The 26769-nt window shown below is 32.4% G+C and overlaps 1 protein-coding gene across 5 annotated transcripts in view; it reads right to left on the reverse strand.

The window, feature by feature from the left end:
- The window catches only part of LOC135846514 (alpha-tocopherol transfer protein-like), a 58707-nt gene that overhangs the window by 7653 nt on the left and 24285 nt on the right, over positions 1 to 26769 (reverse strand). For 2 of the 5 annotated variants that reach the window (XM_065365643.1, XM_065365648.1), the window contains exons 1-3: positions 9450 to 9610; positions 4324 to 4474; positions 3926 to 4076 (exon numbers count right to left, since the gene is read on the reverse strand). In XM_065365643.1, the coding sequence (XP_065221715.1) occupies positions 3926 to 4076; positions 4324 to 4444 (272 nt within the window). In that variant the 5' untranslated portion in view covers positions 4445 to 4474; positions 9450 to 9610. Of the gene's footprint in view, positions 1 to 3925; positions 4077 to 4323; positions 4475 to 9449; positions 9611 to 9842; positions 9985 to 17209; positions 17270 to 26769 lie in introns of those variants that run through there. The other 3 variants (XM_065365645.1, XM_065365644.1, XM_065365647.1) reach the window with 3 other exon arrangements.

Genomic DNA, 26769 nt, shown 5'->3' on the forward strand with positions numbered 1-26769 from the left:
GAGTTCGATTTTTTGATTTTTGATTTAATTTTTGATAATTCAGAGGCTCATTTCTTGAGGGGAAAAATCAGAATTTGATCAAATTGAGGTAGAAAGCTTAAGTTTGATTTATAGGTAGGTAGAGATACCTTATATTCGATCTCCCGAATCGAACAGCGATGATTTAGAGCATTCGAGCCGTTTTGGAATCTGCAGAAAATTTTTAGATTTTCCAATTTTGGAAAAACTGCCATGAAAATGGCCAAAATGAAATCCAGCACCTATAAACTCAGATTTGCAGTCTTTTGACCCCTTCGATTTTTTTGAGGAGTGCGGGAGAAGGACAAATGGAAAAATTTGTCATTTACAAACGCAACAACATAAAAAGCTCTATAATTGGGCATATGCCTCATTTCTCAAGTGTGAAATTGATTGATCGTAATTTTCAACAATTCTGAAGCCTCCAGCGGATTTTTGAATTTTGGAATTTTGGAAAAAATTACCATAAAAAGAACTAGAATGAAATATAGCACCTGTGGACTCAGATTTACTACATTTGTGAACCTTTTTACTAATTTGGAGACAAATTTTCAAAGTCTCGCTTTCTACCAAAAATACCAAAAAATCTCATTTTATCAAAGTTGCCAATTAGTCTCATTTCTGGCTAAAAATTGACACGTTTTCACAAAAAATTTAAAAAAATCCTAATTTTCCAAAAATTTCTCAAGAGCTTCGCTCTTTTGTCAAAAAATTCCAAAAATTCTCGCTTTCTAACCGAAATAGTAGAACCTCGCTTTTTCAACAGACTGCAAAAAAGCATCATTTTGTGTTTTTTTTCCAGTACTTTTTGCTAAAATTGTCAGTCTTGCTTTTTTTCAAAAATAATCAAAAATTCCCATTGTTTCAAAAATTGAGAAAAAAAACTAGTTCTTCGAAAAATTGCGAAAGATTGTGATTTTTAAAAAAAAAATCCAAATAGTTTTGTTCAACTTTTAAGCAGCTGAAAAGTCTCGCTTTATTACCTAAAAATTGCAAAACAATCTCGCTTTTTGAAAATACCCAATGTGAAGAAATAATACATATATAATTATTTATTTCCAATGATTCCCAAAAATTGCTGCTTTTTGTTGAAATTTTGCTTCTTGATATAAATTTTTGCTTTTTAGCAAAATTGTTGAAAATTTTTACTTTTCTTTTGAAATTATACAAATCCAAAAGTCTTGCTTTTTTGCTAGAATTTATCAGAAAATATCACTGACATGCCAATATAATTCCCTAAAAGTTCTGCTATTGGTCAAAAATTCTCTTTTTTTGGCAAAGTTACTACAAATTGTGAGTTTTTTTGCAAAAAATTCCAAAAAGTCTCACTTTTTTCCATAAATTGGCGTAAAGTCCCATTTTTTTGTCAGAAATTTCCAAAAATTCTTTTTTTTGTTAAAATATTGTCAACGTTATTCCCCCCCCCCCACCCCCAAAACAGCAAAAATTCTCATTTTGGTGCGAAAATTTTTGAAAGTCTTTTTTTTCATTAAAAAGTTTTAAAATTGTTCAACAACCTTTAAAATTTGAAGACTAAAACATTTTCAATTAGAAATGTTTTTTTTTTGTTTTTTTTTCTGTGATTTTTTCTGCATTAAATTGTTAGATCCAAAATACGATATGCAGTGAACTTTTAGTTTCAATTGTACATTCATAAAGATGAATTTGTGAATTTTTAATTTCTTGTTGATGAAAATTTTGGATTTTATTGGTCATATTTTGGAAATCCATGCCTAAAAATTTTGGGGGCTCCGCACAAAGGGACCAGAATAACTTGGAGCATCAAAGGAATTGTTTTTCGTTTTAAAAAACTAAAATGAAAATCAGGTGAATCGAATTTTTTTATGTTTCAAGGAGGAGGGGTGCTTTTTAGCACGACATACTCAATTTTCAAGTTGAAGTACGGAAATTTTCAGGGATTTTTTCACATATTATATCTACATTACACACTAACAAGTTTGAAGATTGAGGACCAATGAGCTCGAAAAAACGGTAGGTCAAAAAAAAAGAAGGCATATTTCAGCATGTTTAACTTCGTTTTTTTTTTTTTTTTCATGAAAAATGAGTCAAATTAACACACGCCCTTTCTTGCCTCTCCCCTCCCATCATCATCCACGAGTTTTGTTTTGCATTTGGAGCCAAACGGTTTTACCCCCTCACCTCCTTATCTATGAGCTTCGCTTCGATTTTGGAGCCAAACCGATTTCAGAATCAGAATCAGCACCTACAAAACCCTAGATTTTGACACCAAATAGTATTTTTTGAAGATTTCAAATTCCCACCCGTCTTACCCCTACCCCCTCACCTTCGTAATGAGCTTCGCTTCGATCGATCGGAGCCAAATGGATTTCAGGATCAGAATCAGCGTTTACAAAACCCAAGATTTTGACACCCGAAAATGGTATTTTTTGAAAATTGCAAATTTCCACCCATCTCCCCCCCCCACCTCCTTATCTATGAGCTTCGCTTCGATTTTGGAGCCAACCGGATCTCAGAATCAGAATCAGCGCCTACAAAACTCAAGATTTCAGACACCTATATAGTATTTTTTGAAAACATTCCCACCCAATACCCATCTTACCCCCTCTCCTGCTTATCTATGAACGTCATTTCGATTTTTGGAGCCAAATGGATTTCAGGATCAGAATCAGCGTCTACAAAACCCAAGATTTTGACACCCAATAATGGTACTTTTTTTAATTTTCAAGTTTCCACCCGCCATCTTACCCCATGTTTACATTATCATATGAACTTCGTTTTGATTTTGGAGCCAAACGGATCTCAGAATCCGAATCAGCGCCTACAAAACTCAAGATTTTGACATCCATAAATAGTATTTTTTTGAAAATTTTAAATTTTCACTCATCTTACCCCCTTTCCTTATCATCAATGAGCCTCGTTTTGATTTTGAAGCCGAACAGTTTTCAGAATCAGAACTCACGCCTTCGAAGCCCACAATTTTTCCACAGTGATTTCAAACTTTTTTCACCCCCTCCCCTTCTTAAGGGATGGGAAATACTTGCTCAAAAAAGAAAGATGCGATAAAAGATCCTAAAAGAACGTACTGAAGCCTAATATTTTACTGTGTAATATTTGCTAATTTTTTTCATTTGAACAAAATATTTTTCAATTTTTTCCAGTTTAATGGTCAATTTTTTCAGGAAACTCTAAAAAATATGGAGTATCAAAAAATTTGCTCTCTCAGTTTTTTTTGTTTTTTTTCTTGAGATTCTGTAACAAAAAGTTTAGAGAATTTTTCATTTTTTCCTCAATCTGATTTTTGCATCTCAAGAATAGGTACATTTTTGTTAAAGTACCACATTCCAAAACTTTAATTTGTTGGCAGGGGGGAGAGACGAGGAACGAAATGCGAACTTGAAATCTCTCAAAACAGGATTTTCAGATTTTGCTCTCAAGCTTAGATGTTAGAATTTCCTAATTATCTAGTAATTACTATCAAATTTTAGCAGATAAATTTCAAGAAAATGGTATCCTTGTGCCTGAAAAATGACATTATTCTGTGGATAAATGAAGAAATTAATTAGAAACCCTGTCCTTGAAAATTTCATCGATTCAATCTCATATGAATCAATCGGAGTGATACTGCCACCTTTGTGAATACTCGTAGATATATGCAAAAGCAAATTGATTAACTCCATTGTCCAATATCTATCTACAACCTGATACCTGAATACCATAAATGGTGAAATATGGCATTTTTCCACCAATATATCCGGAAGATCCATTACCATTATAGAACTAATCGTTTGCTTCCAAACTCCAAAATCCAATCAACAGTACTCTTATATAGTGCAGAAATAAATCTACTAACTACTCAAATTCACCTAATCTAACAACTATATAGGTAAGATGAGTTGCTTTAAAAAAATTCTTCGAGCCTACTTACATAACGTTATTAGTTTCAGCCACTTCTTTGGCATTCCTTCCATTGAACAATTCAGGAGCATGAGTCCTTATGGTGTAATACGACTCGATGGTATTTTTCGTCAATTCCAACGCTCCGAAGCAGCTGTGAATGAAGATTGCGATTTGACGATCTGCAAGATAATTGGGAATTCCAAACACGTTAGAGAATCGAATTGAAAAAAAATATGTATTAAAAATAAATACTTAAACATAGTAGAAAAATGTATTCTGATCAATTGCGCAGTACGAAAAATCCACCACGTGAGCAAGTGGGTGCTTCGACTTCGAGCCAATTTTATTGATGAGATGTGCGAATTCTTCCGCGTCATCGAATCGCTGTAAAACTAGCCATGGATACTATGGAATGGAACCACTTACCTGACAATTCTGGTAAATGACGTTGTTTACTCAACCAGTCTTTGATGGATTTTATGTCCGCTTTGGTTATACTGTTGGGTATTTTCACGTCGCTAAAATATTTATCCAGTTGAGTGGCCATGTTTATTTATAGAATTTTATTATCGGTACACTGAAATCAAAGAATTACGATTGTACGATTAGGCCTGTACGATTGACAATATTTTATTTCGTTTTCATTTCCGCGTAGGTATTATAAAAATTCGCTGATCAAGGCGGGTTATTGTTTTGAACGTACACGAGTCGAAAAAATTATTCGAATTGTTGTTGGAGACTTGGAGAGAGGAATTGGAAACAGGTTTGGAGTTTGGCATATGATTCTCTCTGGGCAGAAATCACTTCGCAGTGGATTGCATTTATTTTGTAGGAAATGGAACGCAGTCGTCTAGTCTTGAGTTGGGTAAACCCAGGGTCAAGGTAAATGAAGATGGTGTAGCTGATGCTGATATTGTCCGTCTAACATAGCTTGAGCTGAATTGTGTCATTTGCATAAGCCGAATTCCAACAAATTTTTCATGAATTTTTCCAAATTTTTTTGGTTCCTAAAATTTTTTAGAGAGTAAAAATTATTGGCTATGTTCATTTTGCATGTTTATTTATGGCTAATTGGTTGGAAAAAGATTTATTGAAATAAATCAAGATAAAAGCTCAATTTGGGAAACCCTTCTGTTATTCCTTTTTGGCTTCCATAAAATGCAACTGACACAATTCAGCTCAAGCTATGTTGGACGGACAATATGCTTCTTGTGCTCCTCCCATCAGCATCAAAAATATTTTACATATTAAATTTATCGACTACGTATTACAGTATGAAAAAATTGGAAATCATTCAACTTCGGTTGCGGTTCGAATTTTTTATTCCTAACCCTAAGTATAACAATTTTTCATCACATAACTTTGAAAAAAAAAAACACGCAAAATTTGACGACATTAAACGTCTTCAATTCTGAGAATTTCGAAGAAAACAATTTTTTATCCCGAATTCATCAAGAGAAGAAAAACCCACTCAAGACGAATAAAAAAGCTTCTGCTACAAAATTGCTTGAAGGGGTTTGCAACGTGACGAGTTTTTTTAATTCGAGTGCATTAATTTGTTTACTTTAAGTCGTGCCACGCCAAGATTCACAAAAAAAAATGTGATTTACAATTTTCACTTGACTTATAGGATCTCAAAGAAGACCATTTCCACGAAAATCCAAAACTAGGTACTTTTCTAAAATGTGGTTAAAAGTTGTCAAATTACTCATTATTTTTTGGTAATGTTGTCGTGATACCAATACTCCTCATTTCACTTGAACTTCAACAGATTTTGAATCTATTAAAAATTGAAAAAAATGTATTTCATCAATCAACAGGACTGATCAGCTGGAAATCATTAATTTTTTCAGGTTTTAATTTGAGAGGAATGTTTCCGTTTTTTTAAATCAATTTTAACAAATTACATTTATTGTCAAAATTAGTCCCTCATTTTGTTTTTTAGATAGAAATTTTTTTCTAATATTTTTCATGTTTTTGGTTTTGATTCCTCTGTAAAAATTTTTATGATCCAAACAAAATAATAAACATTTTAGGCACCTACTTCTGTCAGTTCCGTCCAATTTCGTCAATTTTTAAAAAAAAATAGGTACTTTTCATTGGTTCTTAGGCTACAATTGTGTACTTTTTTTCGTTTGTTTGTTTTCATTTTGAATGTAATGCCAAATTCTTAATTTTCAAACAATTCAAGTAACATCACTTTTTTCTAAAAATCTGTTGATTTTTTATCTATTCACTCATCATACCTACTTATTTTCACTTTTCACCATTTTTTTGTGATTTTGTTTTTTTCATCTTTTATCTTATCAAATTTTTCAATTTTTGATGTTTTTACAAATATTTTTTCAGAATTTTTTCCTTGGTTCTGACTCAAACTAGGGCTACTTGATGAGAATTTTTCAAAAATTTTGTTCATTTTGATTTTTCAAATTTTTTTTTCAGGTTTTTCAATGTTTTTCGAATACTTTCTCGGATTTTTCACCATTATTTTTTCACTTTTTTTTTCTTAAAAACCGTTCTAATTCTCACGAGTAACTACTGAATTAAAAAATATCCATCATTTTTTGCAAAATTCTCCTTATGGTTTTGACTCAAACTAGGGCTGCTTGATTGTAAATTTTTCAAAAATTTTGTTCATTTTGATTTTTCAAAATTTTTTAGTTTGTTTATTCGAAATGTTTCATTTTAGATTTTCAAAGTTTTTCACTTTGGTTTTTCAAATTTTTCCATTTTGATTTTTCAAAATTTGTCATTTTGGTTTTTAAGATTTTTTTTGAATACTTTTTCGGATTTTTCACTGTTATTTCTTCACTTTTTTTTCTTAAAAACTGTTTTAGTTATCTTGAGTACTGAACTTAGAAATATCAATTTTTGGAAAAATTTCTTCCTATTGGTTTAACTCAAACTAGGGCTACTTAATTGAGAATTTTTCAAAAATTTTGTTCATTTTGGTTTTTCAAAATTTTTTAGGTTGTTTATTCAAAATATTTCATTTTAGTTTTTCAAAGTTTTGCACTTTGGTTTTTCAAATATTTTCATTTTGATTTTTCAAAATTTTTCATTTTGGTTTTTAAGATCTCTTTTGAATACTTTTTCGGATTTTTCACTATTTTTTTCTTTAAAACTGTTTTAGTTATCTTGAGTACTTACTGAACTTAAAAATACCAATTTTTGGAAAAATGTCTCATTATGGTTTTAACTCAAACTAGGGCTACTTGATTGAGAATTTTTCAAAAATTTTGCTCATTTTGGTTTTTTAAAACTTTTTAGTTTGTTTATTCATAATGTTTCATTTTATTGTTTTAATGTTTTTCACATTGGATTATCTTGAGTACCTACTGAACTTACAAATACCTATTTTTTGGTAAATTTCTTCTTATGGTTTTGACTCAGATTAGGGCTACTTAATAATTGAGAATTTTTCAAAAATTTCTATTTTGATTTTTCAAAATTTTGCATTTCAGTTTTTCAAAATTTTTTAGTTTGGTTATTTAGAACTTTTTCATTTTGGTTTTTTTAAATTTTTCGTTTTGGTTTTTCTAAATTTTTTAAAAATATTTTATTTTGGCTTTTTCATTTTTTTTTTTTTTTAATACTTTTTCGGATTTTTTACTATCATTTCTTCGTTTTTTTCCCCTAAAAGCTTTCTTTATTCTTCAGTACTAAATTTAAAAATATTTTTTGAAAAATTCCTTGATTTCTTAAATATTTTTCGTCTATTAATTTCTCTACAATATATTTCCAAAATTTTCAGCAAAGGTTTCCTTAGATTAGATAGAAAGATAAGGCTTATTCTGTCCATCATGATTCATGGAATTGGGATAGGACCAGGACCACTCTCAAAATCCGTTTGGAGGTCCAAAAAGTCCATTTTAATTAATTTTTTTTTGCAATGTCTGATCAATTTTTTTTATTTGTTTTTACCAAATCATAAGATCACCTCAACCCAAGACATTTTAATGAAATCCGCTCAAATGTGGTCTAAGCAGATCTAGATTAAAAGAGGGTTTTGAGGGGGAAGTGACCTTTACTCAAGAGGTCAAAAAAGTCAAATATGAATCGATCGATTCGAAATAAAAAATTGCAATTTGGAAGGGAGGAAACTGGAACCTCTCACCGCTCAAAATTGTCCCAGAAAGTCGAAATTTGTCAATTTGAATCGAAAATGTGCCTTTTTCGATGTTTTTTGATTTTGTGTTCTCGCTGAAGCCTCGTCAAATCGATCTAGGAGGCTGAAATTCAACATGTATGTCCGAAGAATGTCTTAGATGTGGCTTTTGAAAAAACGACGACTTTTCAATTCTCATTTTTCAATTTCCATCTTTATAACTTTTAGTAAATTTTATTTCTTGCTTTTTTTCCTACAGGTATCTTATTTTCATTCATAAAAATGCAGTAATTTTTTGCAATTAAAAAATATAATTTACACGAATTTTTTCGATTTTTTTGTTTTGTTTTTTCTTTTTTAATTTCCATTGACGAGTGATTGAAATACTTCACTTTTATGTGATTCAGGCCAGGAATTATTTATTTTCTCGTCAAAACTTTCTTCATTTTTGAATTATTTTTAAAAAATTGTGTTTTTTTGTCAGTTTATGGTTCGATGATACCATGTTTCTGTTCCAGGAACTGAGTATCAGGCCATGTTTAACACATCATCATTGTTTTTTTCAAATAGGTAACTACTTAATGGTAATCTATTCATACATATTTTTCCATTTTTTTCAGTTTTTTTATGCTCTCAATTAACAGTAGAAAAAATCTTTTTGAAATTTCATCAAAATATTAGCTAGGCAGGTAGGTACCTATTTATTTTTCTTTCATTTTTTATTTTCTTGAAAATAGCTCTTTTTTCATTTCTTGCCTCATTTGGGTTCTTCTGGACTATCTTGCAAATTGCCTTCACTGGATGAGAGCTTCTCCCCCCCCCTACCATCCTTCCTCCTCACGAAATGTTTCTTCAATTTATAAGCGATGTGTAATTTAGGTTTCATTTCATTTCATTAACCTTTTTTTTTTTTCTAATGATCATAATGCTTGGGTATTTTATTTTAAAAAAACACATTTTATAGCATCGTAAAACAATACTCCCAAAATACATACCATAGATACCTATTAATAAATTTCCTCAAATTATTAAGAAAAAAACGCACATAAACTCACTTTTAAGGAATTTTTAACGTAATATTACTCATTAACATTTTAATTTGAATAATTAAAAGAGAAATTATTTTCGTGTTTTTCAACACGAAGTAAGTACGTCAGTAAGTAAAGAATATTAGGTACGTAATTATTTTGTGGCGGATTTTATATGTTTTAAATTACATTAACGCAAAAAATGAACAATTCATTCTACATTATACACCAATAAATTACTTATTCGTCGAGAAAATAACATCAAAAAGTACGTAACTGATCCAAATTACGAGCGTCACTATTCAAAGAGTTTTTTTTTTTTTTTTTTTTTTTTTTTGAGAATTACCTATACTTATTTGAATTTTTACTTATTGAATAACGTATTTAATTTCTAATTTAAAATTTTCAATTCTTACCCGAAGAAAACACTTTGAATCTAAATCTACAAATAACTGAATTTAAACCGGTTCAAAATTGCGATAAAATTCACACTATAAACACGAACAAAACACAGTTGACAACTGAATACCTACACAAATACTCGACGAGGAAGAAGAATTTTTTTTTAAAAAATCACCAATTAATTGAAAAACATCAACATGTTGTGAAATATATTCCCATGTAATTTTTTCATGTGCTTTGTTTAATTGTGATTAAGAAACGAATATTAAAGGTTACAAGTGAAATTTCTCATTCTTGATAACGATAACATTTTGAAAAAAAAATTCCATTTATAGCCTACCGTGAACACTTTGTATATTCGGATACGTTTAGCATAAAGAAAACTATAATGGTAAAAGTAAAATTACCTATAAAATGCAATTAGTAGGTACTCAGGTAAGTAATATGCATTCGTGGTACGCGACACAGGCACACAGCACACAGCACAACGACGAGAACCAATCACTATAGGACACCAACCTGTATATGAGCCAGTGGCAGTCTCTGTACTTTAGACAGACAACAAACTCACATTGGGCAAAAAAGTTTCAGACGAGGATTAATTTCACTCTCGATGGTAACCTTGACTGTATTCGTGACCATCTGAATTGAACTTACAAATCTACGAGTTTACAAGGTAACCTACTATCGTATGGAGTATCAGTGTCTAATTTTATTCGTAAATATGTAAATAATACAGCTATCGAGAATACTCATTCGGGAATCATTTCCAGTTTACCTATACCTATCTTACGTATTTACACGAGTACGGTTCACTGCACTTGAAGAATGAGATAAATAGAAATGCCCTCTTTATAATGATAATGAGGTTTCGTTATCGAATATTGATACCTATGTTAATGAGATGTTGAGATATGGATCGAATCAGTACGAAATATCTAAAAATACAGACACCTAGATTTATGCCTCTTTTCATATTTGGCTAATTAACTATTTTTTTTTTCGATCGTACGTAATTATTGGAAAACAGGTAGAAAGAGTACTAATTGTTACAAGCGATCATTATACTGTACCTAGCGAGCTCGATTATTATTATTATACTATGTGGGTCTAAAATTATAATTTTTTAATTGCTGGGGACTGCTTTTTGAAATTTTTCGCAAATTTTCTTCGGATTAGTATCCAATCCCACATCTATACTTTTTTTGCAACCAGGTGACATCATAAAACGCGTTTTAAAAAAATAGGTACCTACCTATTGGAGAAATTGCACCTTCCTTCTTCGCAATAAAATTGATTACTTTTTCAAATACTTTAGGAACTTGTGTTTTTTATGGAAAATGAATGAAGTTTATAATGGACAAATTTTGAAATTGGCAGTTTTATTTGTAGGTACCTATTTCAAAAATGAGCAATACTGGAAAAAAATTGGCGAAATGACGATTGAAAATTTGATCTTCTACATACACGTTTGTTTCTTAACATATCCATCCTAAAATGCCTTCGTGACAACTGGAGAGAGGATTTTTTGAAAATATCCCTATAATACATACAATCAAAGAGGGTTTTGGAGTCCCCCCTCCCAACTGACTACTTTCAAGAAGGACAAATTAGTCTGTGAGGTTCACTTCTCTACTCTCTTTACTCCTATTTCTGAATGGAACACAGCCACAAAATACTCGAGAGTCGAAAAATAATTGAAATGCTAAATTTGAGGGCATTTTAACCTCTTCTCTCCTATCCCATGCAAGAAAATCATAGATGAGTAGTACTATAGTACTATTTCAGTACTATTTCTGTAAAACTATTGAGTACTAATTCAGTACTGTAGAACTAAGTAGTACTTAGTATTACTTCAGTACTACTTCTGTATAACTATTCAGTAGTACTTCAGTATTGGGATACCAAGTAATGCGATAGTACTATTCCAGTACTACTTTAGGTAAGACTATTCAGTACTACTTCGGTATTGTGGTATCAAGTAGTACTATAGTACCATTCTAAAATACTACTTTAGACAAATTTCTCATTTTATGGTCTATGTTCAAGCTTAAACTTATTTGTTAAAAATAGGTATGTGAGTTTGAATTTCAATTATACCTGCCCAGCACACGTTTTTTCTGAAATTTAAAAAATTAAGTAGCTAATAAATACGGCAATTATTTCTATATGCTGGAAAAACAGCAAAAAAAACTCTCATAATAAGTGATTATACAATAAAAAAATAAAAAAAAAACCACATTACATTAATATTATTGTGCTCAGAACCCAAAGACTGCAGAAATAAGTGCTATAAAACTGCTCCATCATGGGTAGGTATCAAAATGTAGGTATGTATGTATTTTCAATGAGCTATCAGAAAACCTAAAAAACGTCAAACGTTAATTTTTTTAAAAACACAAATGCAGCGATCATCGTTTTTAATTTATAAAAAAAATAAACATTTAGTTTTTTGTATTGACAATTTCAAAATTTTTGTTTTTTCCCATTTTTCAAACTGATTTTTGCTGTTTTTCTCCCACAAAAAAACTGTAACGACCTGAAAAAACTTCAAAATCAACGTTTTTTTAAACTAAAAAAAGCATTTGCATTTATTTATTCCAAAAATATGCGAAAAAATGCGCTATAAAGTGTCATCATTTGTCTCAAAATTGCATGAAACTGACAAAACGTAAAGAAAATTGCTATCTGCGGTATTTGGTGCAGCAAAAAAATATACGATATCATTAAAACAATTGCCTTACTAATAATGTACTGCAATTTTTTAAAAAAAGGAAATATTTCAGAATAACAAGGATAATATGCTTATATTGTTCAAAATGTGCTATATCCATTGAAGTCCCCATAGTCTAGTGGTTAAGGTTAGGCAGTTAGGAACGTAGGGTCGCAGGTTCGAATCTCAGGTTAGGTAGGAAATTTTCGTTAATGGAATTGGATGGTATATGAATAAATCATTCGATAGATAAAAAGTAAAACGATTACTGATAACATAAATTGTGCCAAATGTACTTAATATTTTTAAAAATTAATTTAAAAATGTTAAAATGTAGTACTAGGTACAGTTCTTTTGAGTAGTACTACAGTAATATGTCCTAGTAGTACTGCAGTAATACTTTCTCAGTAGTACTACAATAATACTTCTTAGTAGTACTGCCAGTAAAACTGAATTGCTCAATTTAGTACTACTGAAAGTAGTACTGCTTTTAGTATTACTTTAGTACCTAGTACTATTTTTCTGTATGGGTTATGAATTCATCACCCCAACGTGTCTCCAGATTATTCATTGGGGACAATTTTTGAATTTAAAAACAAATCAGATTAGGTGAATTTTTGAGATTAAAAAAACACTCACGCATTTAGCGTGAGTAGACCAACTTTTCTTTGAATAAAAATTTTTTACGAACGAATTGTTTCACTTTTTTTGAAACATTTGTACAGCAATGAATCGAATCATTTTCGAACAATTGGCGATTAAGTAAATAAATTGATTAATTTCTTGGTGAATCATTCGATTGATTTGTAGGCGAATCATTCGATTGATTTGTAGGCGAATCATTCACGAAAGAGTTGATCAATAGTTACTAAATCATTCGCGAACGAATTGATTCGTATAAGTGACTCGTTCGCGAACGAACCGATTCGTATAAGTGACTCATTCGCGAACGAATCAATTCATTTACTCATTTTTTGATGAATCATTCGCGAACGAATTGATTCGCGTTGGTGATTCATTCGCGAACGAATTGATTCGTTTTGGTGATTCAGTCGCGAACAAATTGACTCGTATTGGTGATTCATTCGTGAACGAATCGATTCGTATAAGTGACTCGTTCGCAAACGAATCGATTCGTATAAGTGACTCATTCGCGAACGAATCAATTCATTTACTCAATTTTTGATGAATCATTCGGGAACGAATCGATCCTTATAAGTGACTCGTTCGCGAACAAATCGATTCGTATAAGAGACTCGTTCGCGAACAAATCGATTTAAGTGACTCGTTCGCGAACAAATCGATTCGTATAAGAGACTCGTTCGCGAACGAATCGATTCGTATAAGTGACTCGTTCGCGAACGAATCGATTCGTATAAGTGACTCGTTCGCGAACGAATCGATTCGTATAAGTGACTCGTTCGCGAACAAATCGATTCGTATAAGTGACTCGTTCGCGAACGAATCGATTCGTATAAGAGACTCGTTCGCGAACGAATCGATTCGTATAAGTGACTCATTCGCGAACGAATTGATTCATAAATTGAAGAATTGGTCAATTCGTTGGGTACATCTATGGACATTTTTCAGAATTTTCAATGGTAGATCCCACTTAGAGCGCCATTTTGAAATTTCAAAATGCTTAAAAAGTTTAAAATTCAATATGCTTTCGAACCGTGAAATCAGTTTTGATCAAAGTATCATAGTTTTGGAGGATCGCGCTGCTGAAGTTGAGTAGGTACCTCGAAACAATGTGAAAATAATGGAAGCCCCACCACCCGTTCCCTGAGGATGCTGGGATCAAACTGATTGCGGGTTTCTTACTTAATGGGTGGGTAGATATTGTAAAAAAAATTTAAGCGAAATCGAAAGACATTACTCAAAAACGTTGGTCGAATTGACATGGAATGACCCGAGCTGAAAAAATCAACGAAACAAAAAAAAAGTAAGTATTCGGCCACTTTTCTCGATTTTTGGAAATTAGCTGTAAAAAAATTGGCACCACTGCGTTCCAAAATACTTCCCCAGTTTCAGGAATGATATCTTTCAAAGTTCTGGCATAATTATAGCTCAATTCGAAAAATGAGTCAATGTGCGACGACTCGTCGACTCGACGTGCAAAATTACCTAAAAAACGGATCATTCCTATACATCCCCTTATATTCCCTCGCCATCCTCTCCCCTCCTCTCTGTTCCCCTCCCAGTTCGCTTAGAATCTCCCAAATCTGAAAGTACATACGATCCAACTATTCCAATTTGAATTAAGCAAATTTTCGTGATTTGAAAAAATTTTAATGACCATGAATTCTTTTCTCGAAAGTTTTTCTGAGCCCCAAGATTCCTTGAAGTTGATTTCTCTGATACTTTTGAAGCTGAAGAAATATTCAAAAATGAATAAAATAATTATTTTCTAAATTCAGCTTATCACCTCTACTCCTCACTTCCCTTCATCTTTCTAATTTGTCTCAAGAACCTCTACCTCAAATACCATACGTATTATGAATATGAATATGATTTATGAAATAACTATACGTACATATTTAGGTACTTCGATTTATGAGTCAAAAAAATGGTCCTTCAGCACTATTTCCAAAAATGTTGAATCACGACCCCTCTCCTCTCATTCTGTCCCCTATGAGGTCAAAACGATCTCCTGAGGTTCATTTTCTAGTTTTATGAAGTTAAAACTAATGCAGCGACAACATTATTACAAATATGTATTATTATGCAAAAAATAATTTAAAAGCTGATTTTTAGAATTTTAGGAGAATTTAACCCTTTCAGTTTGTTACAAGACCCTCATATAGCCCAAACATAATTGACGTATTTACTCTGACTTTTTAGTCAAAAAAAAAAATCTTGAATTCGGTAACCAAGTTTCTACGGTTTCAAAAAAATATTGGGGAAAACTCCTTAAAAGAGCTCCTGCGAGATCAAATTTTAATAAGTAGATGTTATATTTTTCTGCATTTTTTGGAGTCAGCCTTCGAGCCAATGATAGGTACCTTTTTCATATTTCAATATTTCATGTGTAGGTATCGAAAAGTGTAGAAAAAATTTGACTTCGATCGCTTCAAGCTTTACGATTTTACCAAGTACAATAATTTTACGAAGAACATGAAGTAAGAACAGCTGTGAAATGATTCATTCATAATTGGCTTTTCAAATCACATCGAAAATTTTTCGCATATGGCGAGAAGGCAATACGATACGATACGATACGATACACATTACACCTATGTACATAAATGAACCTATGGTAGTTGTTTACATAGCGACTGATAAAACGACTATAAAATTTTTTCGAAAAAATCTAGACGGAAAATTTTTAAGGCAAGAAAACGAATTCGCTATACGTTATAGTAGGCCTACTCCTATACTCATGTAATTACTGAAAACAATTTTTTTTCAAGATTCAGAGCTCATGGATACGAAAGCACAATTTCCTAAAAATTCTTACACTGGTCGAATTTTCATTTCGCAGAAAATATTTCGATAACTGCAACTGGAAAAATTGAACCGGTGGAAACAGACTCTAAAAAATTATGTTTTTATTTGCACCATTTTTATACAACTTTTCAAAAAGTGTAGTACTCGAAACTTCCCTGCAGAGGCTGTAGATAAACCAGGAAGTGACACCAATCGATTCAAGAGATCGAAAACATGAAATAAACTAATGAACTACCAGCTACTTACATTTTTTTTTCATGAACCAAAAATGCACCAAAAATTCAATAGAATTAAAATACGCAGGGTCCTAAAATTTTGCATGATTTAGTACTTCAGGCGATACTCTTTCGATTTTTTTTCACTTTCAACTCGAAAGGTTTCCTAACATTTCAGAATACAATACACACATGTACCTATCCACTTCTCTTACAATTTCGTAAGTAGCAAAAATGAAGAAGAAAAGACAGTCGCGTAGTATAAAAAGGGGGGGGGGACCTCTTCATTTTCTTCATCGAAGATGAAAGTATTTTTATAGTCGTTTGATAGGTGGTCGTAAAACTATAAGAAAAATGTGGCTTTGATAAACAGGATGATGAGCCTCTCGAGCATAAAAGAAACTTAACAACGATGACGGATAATTTTTTCGAATATTTATTCTGTTTTACCATATTGGAGAAGTCCTGTTTGGAGGGAATTTATTTCACGTCGTATTTATTTTACTACCGTGAACACTGAACATTCTACCAACTATATGCAATGGAAACTCGTAAAATGGACTCGAATTTTTTCGAAGTGAATAAAATTGTGTTGGTCACATACTTGGCAAATTCGAAGGTAGGTATAGGTTAGATTGATTAGCGTGATTGGTCTGACGAGTAAATAAGTACCTATCCAAAAAATGAGGAGTGAAATCAAAATTTTGGGGGAATTGAGATATGTAGGTATTTGTTGAATTTTGAAGGCTGTGAAGGAAGGAATAATTACGAGAGTCGTATATTGTGTTTGACCCGGAAAAAAATAATATACGATGAATAGATGACGCATGGAAAGAATTAAGTAGTATACAGTTTATCGTAAGTTTATCAATTGACACGAATAGAACTCCATTGTTTCGTAGGTCTAGGTCTAGGTAGAGTAGAGGTACCTACATAATAATTTAGTGTCTTATCTTCTGCACTATCGAAATGTTTGACAATACGTTTTCTAGTTTAAAATAAAAAATTTACTTTCGTCGTCAGTGACGTAAGATGCTATACAATATACATATGTACATGTAGAATAAAAGAAGTACATACATTATAATAATGTATTTCAAATTCATTCAATATCTCTTTAGAATTTGCACTTTTTATTAAAATTTTAATTCATTGCTTTGTACTTCTAAAATTATCAGTGATACTTTCTTCGAAATGCTGATTTTCATAAAAAAAGATAAAAATCCAATATATTATAAATGCATCAGGATTTTTTTGTCGTAAGATGACGTTAGGTAGGTACTCAAGCTCGCATTTTATTATCGTAAATTAACATAGGTAATTTAAGGTGTACCCACAAAAAGTAGGTAGGTTTGAAAATGTAATCCTATAAGGGGAAAATATGAGGAAAAATTACCTGTAAAATTCTATCGAATTTATGTTTCATCAAGCAGAACCCAAACGTTCAAAAATCGATACTATATAAAATAATCCGATAAATAGCACATCAATTCGAGACAGAAAAAAATTGCAACATACCACAATTGCTCTTTCCTTTGGCGGATTGTTTTTGAGAATATAGCAACAATTTTAACGATTGTTTTTTGACGTTATTATTTCCGTATTCGTTACTTATCACTCATCACGAAATACACACCAACAGCAAGTTTTGAACCGTGTAGGTCGCTGCCAGTCGAAGCACATAATCACTGATAAGAAGCTTTTAAATACCTACACAAAGTAAGTACATATGTAGCAGTGAAAAATAATATTTTAATTTTTGGAGTCCGAAATCAACACGTACGGGTGGGCATAATTATGCATGCTGATAAAATACACATACGAATAATTTTCGTACAGTTTCATATTTTGTAACCATGTAATTAGGAAGGTACCTAGGTAGGTACCTTTAATTACCAAATTTTTGATTTACAATTAATTAATAAATGCCACGGTTTTATCTTGATGATAAGTAATCGGTTGCAAATTAAAGTGAATTTTACTTACTTTTGATTATTATTATATCGAATAAAAAATACGATGCTGTACTAGGTTGATAAAAAAAGGAACTTTTTCCAAACACTTGAAGAATGATTTGATTTCAATGATGAAACTTGCAGGGAAGCAAGATTCAAATATGAATATGTTTCAAGCCAGAGTTCAAAAGGCTACATTTTTAGCCCGACTTTCCACTGAACCAACAAGTGAACCTTTAGAACTGACACTCTACAAATCGAACAAATATTGCCCCCCCCCCAAATTCACATGCTGATTTGCTGAATAAGTTTAATTTTGGATTTTTCGTGAATTTTTAAAAATAACAATTTCTATGTACAGTTTTGAGCTATTCTGGAGCATCCACAAATAAAACTGCTCGTGAAGTATTTTCAATAAAGATCTGATTTTTTTTTCGCCTTCTCAGAAATTTACATTAAATTGGTCAAAAATTCACTTTCGAACTGGCTGACCTTATACCAGCATAACCACTTAAAAAGATCGACAGAGCACACAATAAACACCGACCAAAGTTATAGGAGCTAAAGTTCATTTGGGGTCATTCCACGTAAATTGAACCAAGAAGTGGTTGGGGGATTCGGCGATTTTTTTTGAAATTTTTCCTGTGGAAAGACCTTTTGAAGGGATGACCAATGACGCAAATCGCAGCCCTCTAGCCCATTTTTAAAGGCAGCCAGGGGGTGTCGAAAGTTTTTAGTGAACCTAAAATATCATCTATTTCAGCAGTGGATTACTCGATAACCGCGGTACCTACCAAAATGGAACATTTTCCCATAGTTAGGGGTTTTGAAAGGCTTTTTGGTGATATTAAAGCTCTTTAATACAAGTATGGAAATAGATTATGCTCTCAAGAAAGTCTTAGCATTTTACGTATGTATTACGTACTGCGCATGGCAGGTTGGTGTCGTCACACGGTCGAGGTGGGTGGAGCAACCAATGGGGTGCAACGTTGTGTACGTGAACAGCTGATTTGATGCTTGCTCGCGCACTGCGCAGTACGTAAAACTTACGTAAAATCCTATGACTTTCTTAAGAGTATAATCTATTTCCATACTTGTATTAAAGAGCTTTAGGTGATATCATGAAAATCAGTGTTGTCACTTTTTTTCGTACAAAAAATTAGCTCAAAAAGTTTCGAAACGTAGTTTTTATATCGTTCCGACTCTCAAAAATTCTGAAAAAAATATATTATTATGGACAATCTCTTCATGCTGAACAACATATTAAAAAATTGAGATGGTACCATGTTGCAAAGTTGATTTAAAAAAATTTTAAGTTTTCGAAAAATGCGATTTTTTGATTTAAAACATGAAAAAAAGTTTTGATAGGTGAAGTTGACCCATTTGACCCCTATTTTTACGTATCTGTTGAATCAGCTGAAAAAACCCTTTCACTCGATGAAATGAACTCCTCACAAAAAAATCAAAATTCGAAAAGATTCAAGAAATGAACGAATTTTAATTTTTTTGTTGCGAGTGTAATAATTTTTATCAACTTTTTCATGAAATACGTCAGAAAGCGGTCAAAATAAGACAACTGAATAAATTTAAACTTTTTTTGATGTTTGAAATTGAAAATTGAATTTTTTCGAATTTTGATTTTCTTGTGAGGAGTTTATTTCATCGAGTGAAAGGGTTTATAGTAGTTTCATTCAAAGAATCGTTCATTTTCAATAACTTCGCCCTTGCTGCACTCTGGCCAATTTGTTTCTTGTTTTAAAATAAAAAATTCGCATTTGGGCCCCGAAAAATCCGTAACAAAAAATGAAAATTTTTATAAGTCATATGAATAATGATGTCAATCAGCAAAATTGGCATTTTCTCCGCTATATCAATCGGTAAATTTTCAGCCGAACCTCCTTCCCCTCTCTAAAAGCCTCTATGTAGTTCCTGGCTCGCGACGGCCCCGATAATTTGAAGTGAGCTGCGTTTAAGTTACAGAGAAGACTTTTACGTCAGCTGAAGTGAGTAGGGAGTACACATGGTACATTCGAACAACTATCAAATACAGATAGTTTAAATCAAATACAGGTACATGGCTTTCTGTCTGAACTTCTTGCATTATAACTACTCGCAAGGTGTTGGAAAATTTCACTTTAGTTCATTTCTCCACGACAAGTAATATTCACTAGTGTGACTTCTACTAACTAGTACGTACAAATTTGAATAAGGTCGTACATGATTAATTATTCTAAACATCAAATTATATCCTATGAGAAAATGGATCGAAATATTATCCGATCAAATTATTAGTGGTGGGATATTATCGATATTTATATATACCTACTTTTGCAACGTTATGGCACCATTTAGTTAAATGGCGTTGTGGCACCAGGTAGCAAGTGAAGAAAACTTAGTCATTTACGCGAGCGTTTTTTCGGCAATGGTTAATTCTTTAATAAAAACCAACTGGTGCCTCTATATTATATGAGTATAGAGTGATGATTAAGGGTATAAGCAACAGCGCCATCTAATCAGAACATTTTACAATTAATTTTTACAAAAAAATACTTTGAAAATCAATGAGACCTGGAATGGTGCCACAACGTCTGTTCACTATATAATTTTACCAGTATATAAAAGGGATTTTTAAATGTCGTTGTGGCACCAATACAAAAATTTGCCTAACGACCCCTGGCAGTGCCCTGATGACATTCCACACGATTTTAGATAAAAACGTTGTGGCACCATTTGGTGGTGCCACAACGTAAATTTTGGTGCCTGAACGTGTGTAAAGTATATAAAATGGTGCCACAAGTACATTAATTATGAGTATCGATATATATCGATATTTGCCGCCGTTGATATATATCAATATTTTAAATCCGATAATCGATTATCGGAAAATTTTTAAAAATTATGCAAAAATCCCGTAAATAAAATTGTGCGAGGTGTTTTTTTGCTCTTTTTGAGCATTTTCAGACTCTTTTAGTGTAAAATAGTGATTATCACAGCTATTAATGGTAGCCATGGGCCATATCTGTAGAATGATGAAATGTTGACATTACGTCATCAATGTCATCATTATTTTAAAAAGTGCCAAATACGTAGCTAGATACTGAAAAAGCAAAAAGTAAGGAATAGAAACAGCTTAGAGATGACTCAGTTTCTCTTTTCATCAAAAATCAGCTGTTTTATGGTCTTTTTATGAACGTCAAAAACATCCGATATATATCGATATTATCGATATGAAACCTCCGATATTTTGACGATATCGATATCCCGAAATATCGATAATATCCCATCACTACAAATTATGGTATTCGGTTATAACTGCACTTGGGAAGAAAATAGATCACCTAAATTTTTACAAAATTATATCCTACAAGGTATATGAACATCGTTCGGTTTCCACCATTTTATATTTGACTGGATTTGATAAACATTTAGAGAAGACGTATTTTTTCCACATAAAATGCCTAGCAATAATTATGGTCAGCTAGCAGTTGAATGTTTTTTGGTTCAATATAAGTCAACACTGATTTCATGATTCAATTGACAAAAAATTGAATCTTTAGACAAGGCTGCAGCAAAAACTATAAATCAAAAAAAGCTGAAATTTTAAATATATATGCTTTGAACATAGACCTAGGCCCTTTTGATATTTTCAAAACATTTTCACCATTTATAAGGGGCCAAAAGAGGGGGTGAAGGTTGAATTTTCAAGATTTTGACAATTTTTTTGTACCATTCACTAATGGATAATGAATGGAATCTACATTTCAAATTTCATAAAATTCGGTTAGACCAATCTCTCGATATTGGTCTAAGTGTGCTGGAAAAAAATTACCAAAAAAACAGCGAAAATACTGCTTGACACTGCCAAAATGATGCTTGACACCTTGCAATTGTTTGATGTATAACAATTGTTATATATATTTTCTGAAAGCTCTTTAAAAAATAAAAACATTGGTCTTCTTACTTTTTTAAATAAGTTCATATTTTTCGAGAAAATTGCATTGGCGTGATGTCCAAAACTGTCCAAATAGTTTGAGAATGAGAATATTACTCCGCGGTGTTGCCGTACCGCCACCTACGGTTCGAAAACCGTGGGAGGGCGGGGGGGCAACACTACCGCGTCGCCTGATTTTAATCCAGCACTGTTTATCCTGTTGATCATTACCTGCATTTGCACTTCAGTTCCAGCAAGAATTACTTTGTCGTCTGCGTAACTTATTTCATGGATTCTTTTACCATTGATCCTGACTCCAGAGTCCCATTCTCTCAATTCATGCTTCTCTCATAATTTCCTCTGCATACAAGTTAAACAGCCTAGGTGATAGAGGACATTCCTGCCTAGCACTTCTTTTTATAGCACATCCGTTCTCCCGGTATACATTTCCAATTTTGATGTTACACATTAACGCCTGCGTCTCTAGCGGGATTTGAACCCACAACCTCTTGTTCAGAAAGCGGTGGCTCAACCCACTATGCCACTGGGCGCCGATCCCAGGACAGATTTCTTATTCGCAGGTCTTTGTCATCAACATTGTACTTCTTTAGGATTTTCAACATCCTCTCATGGTTAACACAATCAAATGCCTTTTCATAGGTACCTAAACATAAAAATGATGCATTCCTATAATTTTTTATATCTTTATCTTCAATTTAATTATTACACTACAAAATTACCTAACTGTAATGTGATATGATATTTCAGCGCAGATATCTGCAAAATGGAATCAGGCGTGTATAAGCACAACATTGATGATATTTGCGTCCTGCTGATGGGTTATAATTATGTAAGTGCAAGTTCAAGGTATGATGAAGCACAGATAAGACAACTCAGTGCATGTGGCAGTCACAATGTACAGCTGAAGGATGAAACCAAACAATATACTGTTCTTTTGTGTACCTTGAGCGGTCAGACCACTGGTAAAATATGTGTCACCAAAGGTAAAAGAACTAAGGATATTTTCACATATAATTACGACGCAGACACAGATACTTGTAGTCCGCTTGAAGAGAAAAAGGGAGTTGCTTGAGCATATTTTGGGTGAAAAATGATGGGTAAGTAGGTATATGGTTTATTGAGGTAGGTGAATACATATATTATTTTTCTTTTTATGTTTTAGATAAGTTTAAGTCATTATTTTTAAGTAATTTTAGAATAATAGGTGGTTAAGTAGGTAGTTGAAGCTACCTACTAGTTTGGTTGGTATCTCTGTCAGATTTATTGGGTGTGAGTCGGGTCTTTATTTTATCATTAATAAGGTATAAGGTATAAGTATAACTAGTATAAGTAATCTTTTTTATGGGGTGATAAAATTTAATCAATGAATAGTAAGTATACATATTTTAATAGCAATATGCAATTTAAATGTAAGTAAGTTGAGTATTAAATTAAGTAATTAGTATTATTGATACCTACCTATTCAATTTTAAAACTGTGTAAATGCACTTTTTGTTGGAATTATCAGATACATAATAATACCAAGTATAACGATGACGAATGACGCAAACCGGACATTTTTTCGATTCTTTTTTTTTGCAGAGCTGTGGGGCTTCAAAGTTCTCCGAAATGGCCGAAAATGGAAAATTTCAGTTGCAAATTGCTCCGGTTGTACGTGGTATAAAATTTTGAACTTTTTTTCAAATTGTAGCACATGTCCCTCCCTCGCAATTTGTCAAGGAATTTACGAAAAATATGTACCATTTTTCATGCTATACCTAATTGAATCAGTGGGAACAGAAAGGGACCAAGTCACATTTTTGGAAATTTTTTTTCACGGATATAGGGGTTTCAAAGTACGGCGGATCGACTGGTGATGTCAGATTTCCGCAAAACTGCCGGGAAAGTGGTATTTGGGCGCAGAAAAAGGGTGGATCCGCATTTATGACTTTTTTGTAAAAATTTTTAAATTCCTTGAAAAATAATTAACATTTTTGAGAAGACCATTTTTTGAAATTTAAGTTAATCTCTGAACTGAAAAATGATGAAAAAATTAACAACTTCGGCAAAAAGTCTAATACCTCAAGGGGTTTTTGGTCAATTTAAACGATATAGCAGTCTAAATGACGTACCTACTTAAATGTAGAATCAAGCCCCATTCGTGCCCGAGCGATTTCAAAAGAAATTTTGTCGATTGGGTGCAGAAAGGGTCTAAGTCCCATTTGTTTAGTCAGCAACAGCGCCGGCGCACGTGAATATTTTTTTTTTCTAAACAATGCTAAAAATTGTGTCTTGGGGTCCTCTTTCAATGACCTTAAGAATGTTTACAAAAAATTTTTGATTTTCAAATAAATCAGTTTGTTGTTATTCCTGAAAAGTGCGAAAATGGACTTAGCCCCTTTCTGTTCCCACTGATTCAATTTTAAGACTGAAACATATTGAAAAAATTTCACCGCTGTTTTAAACAAATAAGTAGCAGAAACCTAAAAAATTGAATATTTTTTTTCATTTTTGAAATATTTCGCCAATATGTAGACAGACATGTGAAAAATCCCCCTTCCTCCTATTTTGTCAGTGAATTTACGAGAAACGCCATTTTTCTGGCTATGATTTTGCAAATGATACACATTGAAAAAATTTTACCGCCATTTTAAACAAATGAAAAGAACGCCATTTTCATAAAACTTTTCACTAGGGTGAAACTGGGTCAAGTAGAACGATTTTCACTTGACCGAAAATTGTTACTACCTGTTTCAACTTTGAGACCCCCATCTTTTGACTACAAAATGACTCCTCATTTTTCAAATTTGGTCCAAAAACTTGGGCTCTAGAATTTTTTTTCTAAACCAACTTTTTTCGTTCCACTTGACGCGATGATCTGTTCAAGTGGAATGAACGGGTGGGTCGAGTGGAACGAAGAGTTTCCCATAAGAAAATATTAGAAAATTAACGTATGATTCTGAATTTTTAATATGTTTTTTCGCTTCAACGAGAGCTTCAATTTGAGATATTTCGAAAAATATAATGCCATTTTTCAAAAAAAATCATTTTTGACCCCTTTTTTTCTCAGTTTGAAAATTTCTTTTCCCCTTAAAACCACCTCAAAATGAAAAAATTTCGTTGTACCCTAGAGAAGGGTCATTCAAGTCATAATTTCTGTTACTAATATAAAAAATCTCATTCAAATCCGTTCATTTGGAGAGGCTGTAGCCCAGTGGCGTAGCCAAGGGGGGTGAAGGGGGCCATGCCCCCCCCCTTGAGAGCGAAAATTTGAAACAAAACATGCAAAAATGGACGTTTTTTCGTTGTTTGGACCCATTTTTTCTAAAAATTTTCGCTCTCGCTTCGCTCGAGCAGTAATTTTGCCTTCATATTTTCATGGAATCACCACACATCACAATAGATTTCCAGAAAATTACCCCTCATTTCGATTTTTCATGCCTAAAAATCTGGTTTTGCCCCCTCCTTGAGAAAATCCTGGCCACGCCACTGCTGTAGCCTTGTCAACGGAAATTTCAGCGTGAAAATTCATCGTCAATTCGTTGATGCCAAACTTGTAATTTTTTTCTCGAAAATGAAAAAAAAAATGCCAGTTCAATTTTTTGATATGTTATTCTATATAAAAAGGACTAAAACTGAGAATTTTTTCAAAATTTTTACTCGCTGACATCGTAGTTATATTTAAATTATAAGTTTTGTTTAAATCAATTTTTTTAGGTTTTTGAAAGTGGCAACACTGATTTCCACATAATTTGTCGATTACCCTATCAAAGTACTACAATTTGAAAAAATGTTTAAAATTCTATACCCACCACGTACAACCGGAGCAATTTGCAATTGAAATTTTCCATTTTCGGCCATTTTGGAGAACTGACATTTCTTTTGAAAATTTCTATTTTTGGTGGCTTTCAATCGAATTTTTTCATACTTTCAAGGATAAAAGTAAACCACGGATCATTTGTGGAAATTTTCTAAAAAAATTTTAAAAGTATCTTCCAATTGAAATACGCATTAATAATTTTAAATGGCCTGTTGGTAATTAATTTCTTTCAGAGGTGCAATCACCTGGGCCGTAAAAATGCCAGCCAAAATCGATTTCTGGAGCACATTTTTCCAGTTGCACTGTACTTCGCATTTCCGAAGATTTTTTGAAAAATAAAAAAATTAGGATTCTTTGGTGACAATTGGATTGCTATGTTGTCACTTGTCAGATCATGAGAATTTTTTGCATATCCCCCCCCCCCCTCAACCACGATTTATTCATATCCAATTGAGCTGAAAATTTGGAAAAATTTTCATCTACCTAAAAAATGATGCATTTCTATGATTTTTTTTTTGTTTTTCAAATATTTTAATTAATTGACTACAAAATTACCAAACTGTAACGTGATATTATGATATTTCAGCGCAGATATCTGCAAAATGGAATCAGGCGCGTATAAGTATAACATTGACGATGCTTGCGTCCTGCTGATGGGCTATAATTATGTAACTGCAAATGTAATGTATGCTGAAGCACGGATAAGACAACTCAGTTCATGTGGAAATTTCACAATGTACAGCTGGATGATGGAACCAAACAATATACTGTTCTGTTGTGTACTTTGAGCGGTCAGAATACTGGTAAATTATGTGTCACCAAAGGTAAAGGAATTAAGGATATTTTCGTCTATAATTACGACAAAGACTCAGATACTTGTTTTCCATTTGACGAGAAAACGGGAGTTGTTTGAGCACATATTTTTAGGTGAAAAGGGATATGTGGTTTATCGAGGTAGGTGAGTATATTATTTTTCTTTTTGCGTTTTAGATAATTTTAAGTCATTATATTTAAGTAATTTTAGAATATTATAGGTGGTTAAGTAGGTAGTTGAAGCTACTTACTAGTTGCTTGGTATCTCTGTCAGATTTATTGGGTGCGAGTCTGGTTTTTATTTTTCTTAATCCGATAATATTTTTATGTAGGTACCTACCTCAATATGTATGTATGATACATCAGAAGGTAACTAAGCACCAAGTTGCAGACTAGGTATATTTTATCTTGTATTCAGTAATTATTCTAATTTAACA

The sequence above is a fragment of the Planococcus citri genome, chromosome 5 (assembly GCF_950023065.1).
Source record: "Planococcus citri chromosome 5, ihPlaCitr1.1, whole genome shotgun sequence".
Classification (NCBI taxonomy): Eukaryota; Metazoa; Arthropoda; class Insecta; order Hemiptera; family Pseudococcidae; genus Planococcus; species Planococcus citri.